Genomic DNA, 17755 nt, shown 5'->3' with positions numbered 1-17755 from the left:
AACATAAAGTATAAATACACAAGTAAATTCCCTCAAAATGTTCCTTAAATACAGAACTTGATTAAATGTGAAACAAAAAGACAAATCAGTTCAAACGTTCTTTATTTTTATTGTGTTGAGGATCAGCAGAGAGGAGGACTGTATGAAATACAAATAACACGATACACAACTTCTCTTCTGTGGTCACAGAAGCTGAATGTTTCATGATCACATTTTGTTGATTCATTTTCTACAAATAAGAATCAATAATTCATCTTTTATTGACCCCTAAAAACATACCAGACAGAGATCTCTTGATTTTTATGTTGATTCTAAAATGATAAAAACTAAAACCCTTAAACACCTTTTATTTAAAATATATAATAAGTGGTACATGACTTTATCCAATAATGTGTTCCAGTATTCATAATGTATTATATATACAATAATCAGACATTAAACATTTTCATTTGGCTCCCAGATATTTAAGGAATGTTCAAATGCTTCTTATTCCTGAGTACATTGTTTTTGATGACTCAGCAGTCTTGAAGGCAGGTTATGCAGTTATTAGAATGAATTAGACTACATTAGATCATATTAATCAGTGGATTATTGTATGTGTGTTGGAGAAGTAGAAAAACATTTACAGACAAATAGAAAAACCCATTGATCATAATGTGAAGAATCAATAATGTTTACACCGTAAATCACCAATAATATAGATTTGTTACATTAAATGAAAGAGTCTCTCTGTAGAAGATCAAGTGTTTGTTCTACTCAGTGTGATTGACAGGAGAGATGATCAGAGGAGCACAGTTTTTACCACCATCATTAAGATCAGGACCAAAGAATGGGTAGAGGTTCTCAGTGAAGCAGCAGCCAGTAAAGGAGTAGATAAGAGCTGCAGCATCAACGTCATAAAAGGAGACCAGACCCTCCTCATAATCCACAAACACCCCCACCTTCTGAGGCTGACACTTCAGAGAGAGAAGGACTGATGAGTCATCGAGAGCTTCATACTCATTCTCATTCCTCAACCATATCGTCCAGTAACCATTCTGAGGAGACAGTGGGATGATTCCCTTCCTGTTGATCGACTCTCTGGCCACTCCTACAGACCACTCAGTCTTCCCTTTAACCTGAACCTCGTAGTAAAATCTTCCTGAAGAGAAACTCTGCTTTGCTAAAACATAAGCACAATAATCAAATCTCTCTGGATTGTTTGGGAGATTCTTCTTTACATCACTATCATTTACTTGTTTTCCATCATCAGACAGGATGAGATGAGGATGTGCTGTATCAGGATCAAGTGTCACATCCACTGCAGACTGCTGGACCCTCTTCAGCTCAGCCTCAGTAAGCAGCTTCTTCATCTGTTTACTGAGCGTCTCCTCCAGCTGATTCACAGCTCTCCTCACAGTCCCCTCATATGAAGGTGGACTGACTCTGACTCCTGTCCAGTTCTTGGTGGGTGGAGCAGTGTTCAGGGTCCTGAAGCTCTGGAGGAGGTGGAGGGGGTCTTCAGAGCATGAGAGCTGCTCCACCTCAGTGCTTCTCTTCTTCAGCTCAGAGATTTCCTGTTCCAGCTCTTTGATGAAGCCTTCAGCCTGTTTCTCTGTCTTTCTCTGCTTCTCTTTGATCGTGTCGATGAGCTCGGTCTGGCTTCTCTCAACAGACTCCTTCAGAGCGGTGAAGACCTGAACACCATCTGCTATCTCTCTGTCTGCATCTTCCTCACTGAGCTCCACTGAGTGTTTGATCTCCTGAATCTTCAGTTCTCTCTTCTGGATCATCTGCTGAACTTCAGCCTCAGTCTTCCCCAGCTCGGCCTTCTTTCCTTCATATTCTTTTTTCAGAGGAACAACATCATGGTTCTTGTGGTCCAGAACAGTGCAGAGCATGCAGACACACATCTGGTCGGTCTGACAGAACAGCTCCAGCAGTTTATGGTGCTCCGTACACATCCTGCCTTCCAGGTTCTCCACAGGGTCGATCAGCTGATGTCTTTTCAGACCTGACGTTGTCAGATGAGGCTCCAGGTGAGTCTCACAGTAGGAGACCAGACACACCAGGCAGGACTTCAGGGCCTTCAGTTTGGTTCCAGTGCAGACGTCACAGGGAACTTCTCCTGGTTTGGCAGCTTGTTGCTCTGAGCTGCTGCTGCTGGCTTTATGTGGAGCTGACTGTCTGAACTGAGCAGCCATCTCAGAGATGAAGGTATTGACCAGCAGCTCAGGTCTGACTTTGAACACCTCTTTACAGTTTGGACACTGATTGGGGACATTAACGTTCCAGTGTTGAGTGATGCAGGTTTTACAGAAGTTGTGTCCACATGGTATGGTGACTGGATCAGTGAACACATCCAGACAGATGGAGCACAGAAACTGATCTTCAGTCAGCAGACAGCTGGCAGCAGACATATCTACACTCCGAGGACAACAAGAGTGGAAAAACAAAACTGTTATTACATATGGTTGATTAATAAGCTGTAACTATAATTAGTCTTAAATACTTTTGTCATATTGGACGTGTTTGAGGAGCAGGTTTACTTAGAAAATGTCAGAAAGCAAATATGTGCTGTGGTTGTGAATGAAACATTAAATGTAATTATTAACACATGATCCACCATAACTCACTGTGACTCAGACTTAGAGCTGGGTTCTGTAACATGAAGACAGTTCATCATACTCAGGGTATCTTTTGCTTATTTGGCTCCACTAACCTATGAAGCTCGTTATCAACTCGGTAAATCAAAAAAGTCAAACACGCCATAAGAATACATCCAATCAACACATTAATCTAACACATGTAGTTATAGTCAGATCTATTGAGCTCTATGTAGCAGAGATATTTTGGATTATTTCCCCTTGTGTGTGTGTGTGTGTGTGTGTGTGTGTGTGTGTGTGTGTGTGTGTTTTAAAAGGCACTAAGCTAAAACAATATGCAATATGTGTTTTAATCTCAGTTATCAAATTCTGTGGAACTGACACCACGTTGCAGGAAATACATACATAATTCCTGCTTTTTGCCTTTTTTGAGTATTTCTTCTTCTTCAGTGACACAGATATCATGATGTATCATAGATTAATGTCCTGTAATGTATTTAGTGTCACAGAATCGTTGTATAGTGATTAGGGATGCACCGATCCACGTTTTTCACTTCCGATATCGATACAGATATCTGAGGTTTAGTATCGACCGATACCGATCTGATACCGATCTAATAGAGAAAAACAGTGCTGAATCGATTTAAAAAACGCAGCCGACGCTACGCGCCCCCAGGTTGTCCATCGCTTTTCTCATGTTGCTGGCGTTGTCCCTCAGAATCACGTGGATTTTGCTCAACGGAATTTGCCACTTGTCAAACATTTCCTTCAGGCTAGCTGCTATCGCTTCGCTGGTGTGTGACCCACGAAAGTTTGTTGCATTTAACATTGCACTGTGTGGCACAAAAGTTTCATCCAGCCGGTGTGCTGTTAAACTTAAAAGTGACACGGGGGAAACGTCGGAGCTCCAGATGTCTGTCGTGAAACTTATCGATTTGACATCTTTTATCTCCTTCAATATGTGTTTGCACACTTTACCGTGCAGTTCAGGTAGCGCCGTCTCCGACAAATATTTTCGGCTTACCATGTTGTAGCGTGGTTCCAGGTGGTTAACTAGCAGCCGGAATCCCTTATCCCCGACAACTGAGAGCGGCTGCCCGGTTCCAGATGGCTGATCCTTTCGCTCGCTCCATTTTGAAAACAATCTATGCGGCCAGTTCGCTAGCGCATGACGTTACGCAGAGCACAACGCATATAATTGGACTGAATAGATTTGCCTTTATGGATCGGTCACATTGTCACCGATACCCGATCTAGAATTTTTTCCTATATCGGGACCGATACAGATATTGATATCGGATCGGTGCATCTCTAATAGTGATTCCATCTTTATTGTGGGTAACGTATCTCTATAGTATCCTGAGTTTCTCTGATTCCCACCTTTACTTTTCATCACTGTCACGGTTTGAGACTATCTTCCAAAGATCAGACTGAGTTAGTTTGTGTGGTGGATTTGTTCAGACTAAACTAGTGAAGGTGGATCACTCTGCCTTTATTCTCTGTGGTTCAACATCAGTTTTTAAGGCTGCCTCTGGCTGATCCCTGCCTGCTGCCAGTCACTTATATGACTGTTGTATTTGACAATTAGCTGCTTGTTCGTTTATCAATGAATATGTATGAAAAAATAATAATAATGAAACAATGATAAACTAATCTTTGGCATTGCAGTGATAACATCCTAAACCATCTGGTTCTTGTTAATATCACAATTTAAATCAGTAAATAGAGGATCAGAAATGTACAAGAGGAAATATGGAAGCTATCTGCTCTGGACTGCAGGATATTATATTTAATATTATTTATCTCTAAAACCACCACTACCTCCGATGGAGCTCTGCTCAACATTTGCTCTGAGTTGAACTTCCTGTCTGAGTAGAGCTGAGGGTTTGAGTTCAACCAGGAAACAGGTCTGTGAATTAGCTTAAGCTAATGCTAGCTGTGACTGTATTCTGTCTGACCTTTAACTAGTCAGAGTTCAGTCACTGTGGTTTAGTTTCTACCTCTGATGGTTTTATCTACAACGACACATTTCTATGGTTTAATATTCTTTATATGATAAAACAAGATGTAAAACAGTCAGATTCTGGTTTGAACTAAACTTGGATCAAATATTCAGTGAGTGTATTTGGTCTGTAGAACAGTGTACTCACCAGAGTTTGTGTTGTTGAGAAGAAGCTGCTGGATTCAGTTGAATGTTTCTTTAGAGAGAAACAGAGAGACTTGTCTCGACTGCAGCTCTGCTGTCGCTCAGAATAACTTTAATTACATTTCAGGTAAAGTGACTTTGAAGCTCCTCTTTCACTGTTGCTCCTCCTCTCAGTGGCCCGTCGCCAGGAGGGAGTGGTGGAGGAAGTATTCAGATCCTTAACTGAAGTAAAAGTACTAATACCACACTGTGGTAAACAAACATTCAACATCAACACATAAAGAAACACTTCATCCTTCAGTTTATCACAAACATTCAACATCAACACATAAAGAAACACTTCATCCTTCAGTTTATCACAAACATTCAACATCAACACATAAAGAAACACTTCATCCTTCAGTTTATCACAAACATTCAACATCAACACATCTGGAGATACGTGTTTTTACCTGGACAGGAAGTGGATGAAAAACTGTCATCTGAAAAGAAACTAAAGCTTTTAGATAAATTTAGTAAAAAGTACAATATGTACCTCTGAGATGTAGTACAGTAAAAGTATGAAGTATAAATACACAAGTAAATTCCCTCAAAATGTTGCTTAAATACAGAACTTGATTAAATGTGAAATAAAAAGACAAATCAGTTCAAACGTTCTTTGTTTTTATTGTGTTGAGGATCAGCAGAGAGGAGGACTGTATGAAATACAAATAACACGATACACAACTTCTCTTCTCTGGTCACAGAAGCTGAATGTTTCATGATCACATTTTGTTGATTCATTTTCTACAAATATGAATCAATAATTCATCTTTTATTGACCCCTAAAAACATACCAGACAGAGATCTCTTGATTTTTATGTTGATTCTAAAATGATAAAAACTAAAACCCTTAAACACCTTTTATTTAAAATATATAATAAGTGGTACATGACTTTATCCAATAATGTGTTCCAGTAGTCATAATGTATTATATATACAATAATCAGACATTAAACATTTTCATTTGGCTCACAGATATTTAAGGAATGTTCAAATGCTTCTTATTCCTGAGTTCATTGTTTTTGATGACTTAGCAGTCTTGAAGGCAGGTTATGCAGTTATTAGAATGAATTAGACTACATTAGATCATATCAATCAGTGGATTAATGTCTGTGTGTTGGAGAAGTAGAAAAACATTTACAGACAAATATCAAAAAGCATTGATCATAATGTGAAGAATCAATAATGTTTACACCGTAAATCACCAATAATATAGATTTGTTACATTAAATGAAAGAGTCTCTCTGTAGAAGATAAAGTGTTTGTTCTACTCAGTTTGATTGACAGGAGAGATGATCAGAGGAGCAAAGTTTTTACCACCAGCATTAAGAAATGGACTAAAGATTGGGAAGAGCTTCTCAGTGAAGCAGCAGCCAGTAAAGGAGTAGATAAGAGCTGCAGCATCAACGTCATAGAAGGAGACCAGACCCTCCTCATAATCCACAAACACCCCCACCTTCTGAGGCTGAGACTTCAGAGAGAGACGGACTGCAGGGTCAGCACATGCTCCGTACTTATTCTCATTCCTCAAACATATCGTCCAGTAACCATTCTGAGGAGTCAGTGTGATTCTTCCCTTCCTGTTGATCGACTCTCTGACCACTCCTAAATCCCAGTCAGTCTTCCCTTTAACCTGAACCTCGTAGTAAAATCTTCCTGAAGAGAATCTCTGCTTTGATAAGACATTAGCACAAAGATCAAATCTCTCTGGATTGTTTGGGAGATTCTTCTTTACATCACCATGTTTAACTTGTTTTCCATCATCAGACAGGATGAGATAAGGATGTGCTGTATCAGGATCAAGAGTCACATCCACTGCAGACTGCTGGACCCTCTTCAGCTCGACCTCAAACAGCTTCTTCATCTGTTTACTGAGCGTCTCCTCCAGCTGATTCACAGCTCTCACCACAGTCCCCTCATATGAAGGTGGACTGACTCTGACTCTTGTCCAGTTCTTGGTGGGTGGAGCAGTGTTCAGGGTCCTGAAGCTCTGGAGGAGGTGGAGGTGGTCTTCAGATCGTGAGAGCTGCTCCACCTCAGTGCTTCTCTTCTTCAGCTCAGAGATTTCCTGTTCCAGCTCTTTGATGAAGCCTTCAGCCTGTTTCTCTGTCTTTCTCTGCTTCTCTTTGATTGTGTCGATGAGCTCGGTCTGGCTTCTCTCAACAGACTCCTTCAGAGCGGTGAAGACCTGAACACCATCTGCTATCTCTCTGTCTGCATCTTCCTCACTGAGCTCCACTGAGTGTTTGATCTCCTGAATCTTCAGTTGTCTTTTCTGGATCATCTGATGAATTTCAGCCTCAGTCTTCTCCAGCTTGGTTTCCTGTTGAGCTGACTCTCTGAACTGAGCAGCTATCTCAGAGATGAAGGTATTGACCCGCAGCTCAGGTCTGGTGTAGAAGAACCTGTTACAGTTTGGACACTGATTGGGTACATTAACGTTCCAGTGTTGAGTGATGCAGGTTTTACAGAAGTTGTGTCCACATGGTGTGCTGACTGGATCAGTGAACACATCCAGACAGATGGAGCACAGAAACTGATCTTCAGTCAGCAGACAGCTGGCAGCAGACATATCTACACTCTGAGGACATCAACAGTGAAAAACAAAACTGTTATTACATATGGTTGATTAATAAGATGTTACGATAATTAGTCTTAAATGCTTTTGTCATATTGGACGTGACTGAGGCGCAGGTTTACTTAAAAAATGTCAGAAAGCAAATATGCGCTGTGGTTGTGAATGAAACATTAAATCTAATTATTAACACATGATCCACCATAACTCACTGTGACTCAGACTTAGAGCTGGGTTCTGTACCATGAAGACAGTTCATCATACTCAGGGTATCTTTTGCTTATTTGGCTTCACTAACCTATGAAGCTCGTTATCAACTTGGTAAATCAAAAAAGTCAAACACACCACATGAATACATCCAATCAACACATTAATCTAACACATGTAGTTATAGTCAGATCTATTGTGCTCTATGTAGCAGAGATATTATAAATCTCTTAGTTTACACATTCACACAGTCAGAGATTCATTTCCAGCTGTCTTTCCTGCATTTGTCAACATAAACTGTTGCTTCTATCCTGGTTTATGACTTTAACTTCTTCATATTTGTGTAATGTTATCTAACGATCAATGAACCCAGCTTTGATTGGTCAGTAGGCGGAGCTGTTAGACGAGGTGATCTCTTAGATCCTGATGGGCAGGTTGGCACATTGTGTGGCAGTCTTTGCCATCAGTGTATTGATGTGTGTGTGAATGGGTGAATGTTGACATGTAGTGTACAGAACTTTTAATGGTCTGAAGCTCGACAGAAATGCAAAGTCCATTCACCATTAAAGTAACGTTTCTCTCCACAACCCTCACGACCACGATGGACGTCAGTGAAACATTGAACCTGAGTGGAACTTCTGTCTGAGTGGAGATCAGATTATGAGATAATACTGGATGTTTAAGTTATAAAAAGTCTATTTTATTCCTTTACAGGCAATAAAACAAGTTGTCACAAGACGTTAGATGCTGTACTCTGTGTTTGGAGAGTTCAAAGGTCATCTAGCTTTAACCATCACCTGATGTTACTTTTTATTCTTTGTCATCGTTGGCTTTAGCTGCTGCCTTATATCTGTATGTGGTGTAACAAACTGAACGTTCACCGACAGGAAAGAAAGTCGTCAGAAATAGTCTGTGAATGAAGTGAAGCTGAAACTAGCTGTGACTGCATTCTGACAAACCTGAAGAGTTCAGTCACTGTGGTGATATTTATACCTCTGTGTTGTAGTTCAGACAAAACCTACATTTTGGATTTTTACTAAAAATGACATTTCTATGACATCATATGATCTATATAATAAAACAAGTGTTAAAATGTCAGATTTTAGTTTTAACTGCATTTTGACAAACATTGAATCAGTACATTTGGTCTGTAGAACAGTGAACTCACCAGAGTTTGTGTTGTTGAGAAGAAGCTGCTGGATTCAGTTGAATGTTTCTTTAGAGAGAAACAGAGAGACTTGTCTCGACTGCAGCTCTGCTGTCACTCAGACTAACTTTACTTTGATTGGAGGAAATGTGACCTTGAAGCTCCTCTTTCAGTGTTGCTCCTCCTCTCAGTGAGGGAGGGTGGAGGAAGTATTCAGATCCTTAACCGAAGTAAAAGTACTAATACCACACTGTAAAAATACTCCACTTTAAGTAAAAGTCATGCATTCAAAATACTTTTATATCTGATGTTTCTGATTAATATTACTGAAGAAACACTTCATCCTTCAGTTTATCACAAACATTAAACATCAACACATATGCAGTAGTAGTAGAAAAGTATGAAAATGCACAACTTGGAATTTCTACTTCAGTACAGTACTTAAATATAGATATATTTAATATATCGTCAGAGTTTCAAAAGTTTAAATCTGACTCTGGTGTTCAGGAGATAAAAGTGTGAATCAGTTCAGTCAAACTCTTAAATGTTCTCTTCCAGTTTAAATGTTGGTGTAATACTCAGACTTTACACTAGATGGCGCACAGAACCCTTAAGTAGTTTTGCTCTGACATCGAATTCATTGAACTTCCCTTCGAACATTGTTACTGGAACTGTTGCTGTGTTAGGCATGCTGGGAAGTTCCTGATGATTGATTGATTCAAACTATTTGTACAATAATACACGTATACAGGGATACTACTGTATACAAGTACTGCACACAAGTATCCTAGTATTCATGAAGTATTCCGACAATTATATTAAGATTGTCTAAATATGAGATAAAAATAATGATTACTATTTTTATTATTATTATTATTATTATTATTATTATGGGCGTAGTAGAAGTAGTTCACGCTTAAATATTTAATTTGTATTTGTTGTTGTATGACGTGACTATTATTGGGTTAATAAATATAACTACAAAACTGCAGTTCTTTATACCTCAGTACTTATTTTCTTAATTGTCAAGTAAGTAGTTTAAACATGTTTTGTTCAGTGGACAAAGCTGTATGTGTTTCTTTATTCTATTCTATTCTTTTTATTTGAAAAAAAGATAAAAACAGTTATGATTCCTGTTAATCCCACACAGATTACAGTTCAGTGTGTTATTGGAACAGATTATTATCGGATCAGAGCAGGTTTGACAGATGACTCCCTCCTCCTCCTCCTCCTCCTCCTCCTCCTCCTCTCGGGTCCTCTTCTCTCTCTCAGACGGAGCTCGGCGTCTCCACACGCAGCATCTCACCTCGCTCCTCCCCAGCCTCCGAGCCCTCCGGAGCTGCTGTGCGCGCAGAAACTTAATGGGACGGAGGTTGGACCCCCAACCCCCCTCTCCTTCAGCTGCGGAGGATCTGAACGGTCAGATCACGTTTTTTACAGCCCAGTTTAAAGGTTTTTGTTTCGCTCCGGTCTCTGGTGATGCATCCAGACTGGAGCCGCTCCGGGACGCCACCAAACCCAGGTGCACCTCGTATACACGACCAAAGACCTTGTGGAAGCTGGTTGCGCGCAAAGATGAAGGAAAACTGATCCATGTTTGTGTTGTTTCAGATTTAAGTTAAGAGTCTCGCTTCATTGTTTTTGGACCGATTATCAGAAGATGGAGCGATCATTTTGGAAAACGCACGAGTTTGATCTCGCGGGTTAGACGGAACCCACACGATGCTGCGTCCATCCTTGAGGTTGCTGTGTTTGTGGCTGTGCATCGAGGCCGCGGCGAGTCAGCTCCACTGGCACAAAACAAAGAGGACTTTCAGTCCTCAGCATGAGTCCACCGCCGCTGACAGGAATGCGCAGAGCCGGAGATGGCGCTCAGTCACCGGGGAGGACAATGGAGGGACGCGCGGTACGAGCGCGCTGTCCTCGTGGCTGTATTCTGTAAAGCCGTCTTCCTCTGACCTGTTCGGGAGGCAGATACCCAGGCGCCCCGTGCGTAAAAGCGACGCGCCAAATGGAGTGCAGCGCATCCGACGGGTGTCTGGAGACGAAGCTATACGCGCGGGATTAAACAAGGCCGGGAGCGGTGGAGAAGCGCTCCAACAAACCCCGCGTGGACGCACGTCTAGCCCCGGGAGGAGCGGACACAGCCGGCGGCAGAAGCGCAGGAGGAAGCGGAGCGAGCCGCCGCAGGACGGAGCCGCCATGGCGCAGGAACAAGAGGCCGGACCCCCCTTCGGACTCAACAACGCCAGCGACTATGAGGACGAGTACTCGCTGCCGGACTTCCCCGACGCCACGCCGCTCGCGCCCGTGAACCCGCGGACCAGACGGAAGCAGCTGAAGAACCCGTTCTACCCGGTCACCGCGGAGTCGGTCGGGGCGTACGCGGTCGTGATCGTCGCCGCCGTCATCTTCGGCGTGGGAATCATCGGGAACGTGTCGGTGATGTGCATCGTGTGTCACAACTACTACATGAGGAGCATCTCCAACTCGCTGCTGGCCAACCTCGCGCTCTGGGACTTCGTCATCATCTTCTTCTGCCTGCCGCTCGTGGTGTTCCGCGAGCTCACCAAGGACTGGCTGCTCGGGGACTTCTCGTGCAGGATCATCCCCTACCTGGAGGTGAGAGGGGTCGGGGGTTCTGGTTCTGATGGGGGGGAGATGTTCGTTTAGAGGCAGCTGGTGTTTGTAGGGTTTATACCACATGTGAACAAAACACCAATAACATAAGCAGATGACGTTTACACTTCAGCTTTATTTCTCCTTTTTAAATACATTTTAGTCGAAAAGGAATGAATTGAAACCATGTGACTCACATCAAACCAGCACTCAGGGATTATCAGCCTCTCTAACTGAACGGCAATGACGATGAATGCTGGGAAGTATGCAAATGAGATGACATTGTTTCAACTCAACAAACATGACTTTCAAATTTCAAGATGTATCGATTCTGAAACTGTTTCTGAGCGTCACAGCTAGATTATTAAAAGTGTTTTAAATCTGACAAACTGATCTGTTTGTGAGATGATAATGATGATGATGATGATGATGGAAGATTATATTTACAGTTCAGGTCTAGTTCATGAGAGCTCAGAGGACTGCGGCTCCAGACTGCTGTCGGGGTTTAAATCCAGGTTTAATGTGGCCTCACGTGAAGGGTCTTTAATCTGACGACACCTGCTGATCATGTGACATCCTGCTGTCCAATCAGAGGGGATTAATGAAGATTAGACAAATATGGACCCCCCCCCCCCCCATCAGTGGAGGAAACAGAAGGACTGACATTAGATCTGGATACATGTACACCTTGTGTTTGACTTCATAATTTATATCAAACATTTACTCATCCACGTCCTTCATTGTACTTTTGTTCTTCTCGCTGACAATCGCGGAGTTGTTCCCAATTCAAGGCTGGTTTGAACAGATTATCTCATCCAGTAGTGTGACGGGTTTACAGACATGATCTACATTATGGACTGGATCAGAGTCTCCACGATTTAAATCCTGTTAAGTGAAAGGAACAGCGATGGAAAATGTCACGGAATCGTCAAGCGAATTTGAACCCCCCAAAAAACAAGGACAATGTGAATTTGCCGCATTTCCATCAACTGGTTTTGGAGAGAATAAACTCAGCTACAGTGTAGTTTGGTCAGAAGTTGCTGCTATCAGCAATGCCAGGCGGCAACTTCTAGCTCTGAGGAGTGAAGTCAAAGCTTCATGTGTTAAAACTTGCATTCTCTCTAGTGTCCACCAGGGGGCGACTCCTCTGGTTGTATAGAAGTCTAGTCTAAAATGACTCTACTTCTCTCTTGATTTATTCCCTCAGTAAACATTGTAAACATGAGTTTATGGTCTCAATCTCTAGGTTCAAGTCTTCTTCAACACATTTGTTCTAATGTGACACTTGTAAATTCCCGTAAAAATGTTGTCAATGGAAGAATGAGCGAGCTGACCGGGAAGCGCCACCAAGCAGATGCTGCGTACTTCTGTGGAACGGAAACAAGACGCGCTGATTCCGTCTTATTATTATAGTCATATATGTATTTATTTGCAATGACCAGCTGTGTCAGAGTGTCTGGAATGTGAGCGAGTCAACGAAAGGTCGTATTTATGGAGTTTAATCTTCTGAGCAGCTGCAGCTCTTTGTTCGAGATGTTGACCTACATGACGTTATTGATGTTTACGGACGTCATCTTACCTTTTCTACTTTTTGTCTAATTACAATAATCTAAAAGTCTAATTCTTTTATATTTTTTCTGGTATTTGTATGTATTTTTTTTATTTTACGGTGGACTAATTTTATTTAATTCTACATGAAACCAGCCAGATCTAAAACACTGACATTAGATATGTCACACAGAAACAGCAGGAGGATTAAATCTTAAAACTGCTGACGGTCCAACCCCCAACACACACACACACACACACACACACACACACACACACACACACTCATCATTTAAATACTTAAATAAAACCACAGCTTCAACATAACTTTATCTTGGCTTTATCTGGTGAATAGTTTTGTTTCTAGCTGCCTTTAAAGAACACCATTTCCCACAAGCCCACAGACCGTTGTTGTCGTAGGTGTTGTTGTCATGAGAGACACTATTATTAAAGAATTTAATATTATTATTATTATGGACGAAAACGGGATTAAAGCTCAGTGGACTTTGTGATTCGATATCTTTTGTTAAAAGTTAAAAGTTTTCGGCAAGTAAAAATTATAATTGTACCAACATTCATGTTCTCTGATCTACCAGATATAACCATAACACCTGACATTTTGTTCATAATTTCTCATGATTACTATTTAATTTACTATTATGTTTTTATTGCAAAAACTGGTTTATTGTTGCTGTTGAGTCAGAATGGACTTTCACGTTTCTTATTCCTTCTCGTCGTGGAGAGCTTTCCTGACGCTCCTCTTTCTCTTCCCAGGTGGCGTCTCTCGGGGTCACCACCTTCACGCTCTGCGCCCTGTGCATCGACCGCTTCCGCGCCGCCACCAACGTGCAGCTGTACTACGAGATGATCGAGAACTGGGCGTCCACCGCGGCCAAGCTCGCCGTCATCTGGGTGGGCGCTCTGCTGCTGGCGCTGCCCGAGCTGCTCATCCGCCAGCTGGTCACCGAGGACGGCGACCCGCCGGACGCGACGCCGTGCGAGCGCTGCGTGATCCGCATCTCCACCGACCTCCCGGACACGCTGTACGTGCTGGGACTCACCTACGACGGCGCGCGCCTCTGGTGGTACTTCGGCTGCTACTTCTGCCTGCCGACGCTGTTCACCATCTGCTGCTCGCTGGTCACCGCGCGCAAGATCCGGCACGCCGAGCGGGCCTGCGTCCGCGGCGGCAAGAAGCAGATCCAGCTGGAGAGCCAGATGAACTGCGCTGTGGTGGCGCTGGCCATCCTCTACGGCTTCTGCATCATCCCGGAGAACATCTGCAACATCATCGGCGCGTACATGGCGGCCGGCATTCCCCGGAGAACCCTGGACATCCTGCAGCTGGTCAGCCAGATGCTGCTGTTCTGCAAGTCGGCGGTGACGCCGGTGCTGCTGTTCTGCCTGTGCCAGCCGTTCACCAGAGCCCTCCTGGACTGCTGCTGCTGCTGCTGCGCCGAGTGCGGCCCGCCGCGCCGCGCGGCCGACGACGCCGACGCCACCACCGCTTGCGACGCCGACAACGAGCGCGCCACCACCGAGCTGGAGCTGTCGCCGTTCAGCACCATCCGCAGGGAGGCGTCCACCTCCTACGCCGGCGCGGGGACACACTGTTGAAGTCAAAAGGTTAAAGATCAGCGGCGTCGGGGGGGGGGGGAGCTTCTTGTGGTCGTTCTTCTGAAGGAGTTTGATTGGTGGACGCGTTGACACATCAGGCTGTAGACTGTTGGACACGTTCATGTTTACTGACGGACTTAGTTCGTCCTTTCTCCGTTTACAGAGTTTATATATGAAGGAACACGCAGACGGTTTTAGCTAATAGCTTTTATGTGTTTAGTTCTCTTCAGTTATCGGCACTCAGTCTTACTTTTTGTTGACTGTATTTCACAGAAGCTGAGAGCAGACGTGGAGCCTGGAGACTCTTGAGATCACAAGAAAATCTTGAGATAATTCAAACATTTTATTTCAGGTGTCTGTAATTTCACAACAACTTCCTGTGGGGGAAAAGGATTTTAGTTACAGTTTAGTTTCATTTAAAAAGCATTTGTAAACTGTCCCGTAAATAGCTGCTCCCTTTAAATACAAAATACACATGTATTATTCTTTATCAAGACTTCTATCCTCCATATACGTAAATTAAAATGCTTTCCTGAAGACAAATTTATTTTTCTTTTTTTTGCATGTTCAGTCAACTTGTTGCAAACTCAATGAATAATAGAACAACTAGAACAGTCACTTTAAAACCAGGAAATGACAACACTTATGTCATATTACGATATCCAAAATCCACGACGATGTCCAGTCACGTGTCACAATATCGATATGATATCTTCATATTGCTCAGCATGCATGTAGCAATCGATCACTGTCTCCATTCGCGAAATTACATCGTTTGTTTTGAGGAAATTAGAAGGACATTACAGACCCCTAAAATAAAGTTAACCCGTGATTTGTCTCGAGATGAAAAAATGTGAGCGAAGTGAGTCAGTGGAACGAACAGTAATATATTGAAAAATGGCCGTCGGTGCTGTGTTTGTGTTTGCTGACGACGCTCTTTTCTCTTTTTTTTAGCCACAAGAAAGTGTCACTGAAATTAAACAATATTTTACAGTAGATGTTTTTCGCGGTGTGCATTTTGACGGTTGATTGAACGGTTCAGTGTGTCGCATCACAGAGAAACAGAAGCTAAACCAGAGCAAAGTTCAAATACAATGTCTTCAACAGGCTGCCTAGCTAAAGTTAGCTAGGTAGCTAAGTTGATGTTGCTGCCGGTCCTTCTTTCTACGTAGAGTTTGTCTTTCATTTTATTTCATCATGTATATCATTTATATTTATTTCAGACGGGGAAAAAAAGTTAAGAAGTGTGTGCTCATTTGTAGATAACGATAACAATCCACAATTAGAAGTCGATACTCTGGTTGCTGCATTTTCCACAACACTGTCCTGCAAATATTTCAGAATAAAAGCCTCGTGTCCACAGAAAGAAGCAAGAGGGCTTTTATTTTGAATCGTACACAGGAAGTATTGAGTTTAAAATTATTATTTTGTCTGTCTGTAGAAATGTTGCTGGTATGATGTCGATATGTTTTCACAAGATCTTTTTTTGAAACGTTTATTTTTTGCTGTTAACCGAGAAAAAAAAACAGGCGAGTCGTGAGATATTGACCAGTTCTTGGCCTTTAAAAATATAAAAGTTTTGGACAGAACATGCTGATGATTTAGCTTTTCATACAGCCTCACTCGTGGAAAACTAGGGATGCACCGGTACCTCTTTTTCTCAGACCAAATACAAGTACTCACATTTGTGTACCTCCTGACACTAAGTACCGATACGAGTACTAAATATTACCATTATAGTTCTAACAATAACTATGTTGTTGATATTTTAATGTTCAGCATTGTGCTTTCCTGCTACAAACAGAGCAGATCCGTCAAACAGTTAAAATACGTATTAAAAATAGGGTCATGTTGCTGTAGTGATATCGGGTGCGGTCGTATCGTTGTAGTTTTTTGGGCCTGTACTGGAATAGAAAAATGTGTATTTCATTTGTCAATATGGCAATAATTGTATTTATTTATAGAGGGAAATATGTTGGTACAGAAACAAAAAGAGAGTCAGTCTCTCTGTCGCCGTCTGTCCACAGGACACAGTCACCATTGTTTGTCCTGTTCAGACTCGACACAACAAGTCCTCGTCCAGCAAACAGCTGAACCCTCCTCAGGCAAAGACGAACAGCACAAACAAGTCGATGCAAGACAATTATTTATTATGCTTGTTTTGATGGTTTTTTTTGTCATTTTGTTAAAATGACAAAAAAAACAACAAAAATTGTTGTGTTTTTTTGCTGCGTCACACTCGGCACAAATAGCTGGTTTTCCTCTCGCCATCGTTTCGTCATCGTCGACGCCGCCCCGGGGAGGACACAGCCGCGCCATTGTCCTCCGGGAGGGAGTCTGCCTCTCAGCTGGCCGCCACAGTGAACAGTGCTACAGTACCACAGTCAGCACATGGAGGCTCATTTATTGTGAAAGAAGTCGTCTCTGATGGGTTTCTGGTCTGAGCCGGTGCAGTCTGGCCATCTTAAAGGACACATCGTGTTCAAGGTTTCAGGAGTACAGGAACTGAGCTTCCTAAAGGAGGTTAGAAATACAAGTTTTGGATGACAATTTAGTTATATTATAGCAAGCAATAGCTTTACAACTGTGTCTTTGGGCAGTATGATCCACACCACAATACGAGGCTAAACATCTGAAAACTAATGTTGACAACGTTTAATTAAAGTGGTGAAGTGAAGGGAAATTGTTACTGCAGACACCACTGGAATCTAATCATCAAATATAGGAGCAGTAGGTTGATTGTGTGTGTGTGTGTGTGTGTGTGTGTGTGTGTGTGTGTGTGTGTGTGTGTGTGTGTGTGTGTGTATGTGTGTGTGTGTGTGTGTTTGTCCTTGCTACGTAGTGAGGACTATCAACCTTTTATCCACAGAGTGGGGACATTTTAGCAAAGTGGGGACATTTAGCCGGTCCTCACTTCTTCAGAGGCCTGTTTGAGGGTAAAGACCTTTTTAGATTTACTTTAATCAGAAAAAACAAGATTCCTACTGGAGTTCAGTTTCACCGTTCAGATTCCAGAGTTTGGACAATGTTCCTGTTTTCTTTTGAAAAAGAATGCCTTTACTTTCCACCCTATCATTTCAGATAAAATCATATGAACGTTAATTTGTATTTATAGCCGTGGGTAATGACATGACATTCTTGTTTAATTGTACTCTTCTCTGATTTATCTGGAGGGGACTCCTCGTACGTAAACCACATTCTTCTCTAATCACCCGTTTGGCTTTGATTTGTTCTCTGGCACCAAACTTGCATGTTGGAGTCTTTTGTAA

At 42.3% G+C, this 17755-nt stretch overlaps 3 protein-coding genes across 4 annotated transcripts; 1 reads left to right on the top strand and 2 right to left on the bottom strand.

Moving 5' to 3' along the window:
- Positions 1-271: 271 nt before the first annotated feature.
- On the bottom strand, positions 272-2399 carry LOC137881222 (E3 ubiquitin-protein ligase TRIM21-like). Of its 2 annotated transcripts, XM_068723044.1 has the most exons (2): positions 2173-2399; positions 272-2136 (listed from the first exon to the last, which is right to left on the bottom strand). In XM_068723044.1, the coding sequence occupies exons 1-2, from the start codon at positions 2397-2399 to the stop codon at positions 753-755; spliced, it is 1611 nt and encodes a 536-aa protein (XP_068579145.1). In that variant the 3' UTR covers positions 272-752. The 2 variants fall into 2 exon arrangements, with proteins under 2 accessions (XP_068579145.1, XP_068579144.1); XM_068723043.1 differs by having other exon boundaries at positions 272-2399.
- A 3641-nt stretch (positions 2400-6040) lies between these two features.
- Positions 6041-7297, bottom strand: LOC137881852 (E3 ubiquitin-protein ligase TRIM21-like; the record flags this gene model as incomplete). Its single annotated transcript, XM_068724003.1, has 1 exon — positions 6041-7297. A coding segment is annotated over one exon (1257 nt), but the record flags the coding sequence as incomplete, so codon positions are not given.
- Positions 7298-9995: 2698 nt separating this feature from the next.
- Positions 9996-15840, top strand: gpr37a (G protein-coupled receptor 37a). The gene is made up of 2 exons (XM_068724089.1): positions 9996-11324; positions 13644-15840. The coding sequence occupies exons 1-2, from the start codon at positions 10425-10427 to the stop codon at positions 14484-14486; spliced, it is 1743 nt and encodes a 580-aa protein (XP_068580190.1). The 5' UTR covers positions 9996-10424; the 3' UTR covers positions 14487-15840.
- Positions 15841-17755: the final 1915 nt, after the last annotated feature.

The sequence above is a fragment of the Cebidichthys violaceus genome, unplaced genomic scaffold, assembly GCF_023349555.1.
Source record: "Cebidichthys violaceus isolate CVI_PGR_0920_01 unplaced genomic scaffold, fCebVio1.0.p SCAF_3, whole genome shotgun sequence".
NCBI lineage: Eukaryota > Metazoa > Chordata > Actinopteri > Perciformes > Stichaeidae > Cebidichthys > Cebidichthys violaceus.
Note: the sequence above shows the minus strand (reverse complement) of the source record. Positions and strands in the feature narration are given on the sequence as shown.

What these genes read in the sequence shown, in the direction of transcription:
- LOC137881222 (XM_068723043.1), bottom strand. Translation starts at nt 2,399, where the DNA reads ATGTCTGCTGCCAGCTGTCTGCTGACTGAAGATCAGTTTCTGTGCTCC.
- gpr37a (XM_068724089.1), top strand. Translation starts at nt 10,425, where the DNA reads ATGCTGCGTCCATCCTTGAGGTTGCTGTGTTTGTGGCTGTGCATCGAG. An exon ending in GGATCATCCCCTACCTGGAG is followed by an intron (nt 11,325 to 13,643) that starts GTGAGAGGGGTC and finishes TTCTCTTCCCAG; the next exon opens with GTGGCGTCTCTCGGGGTCAC.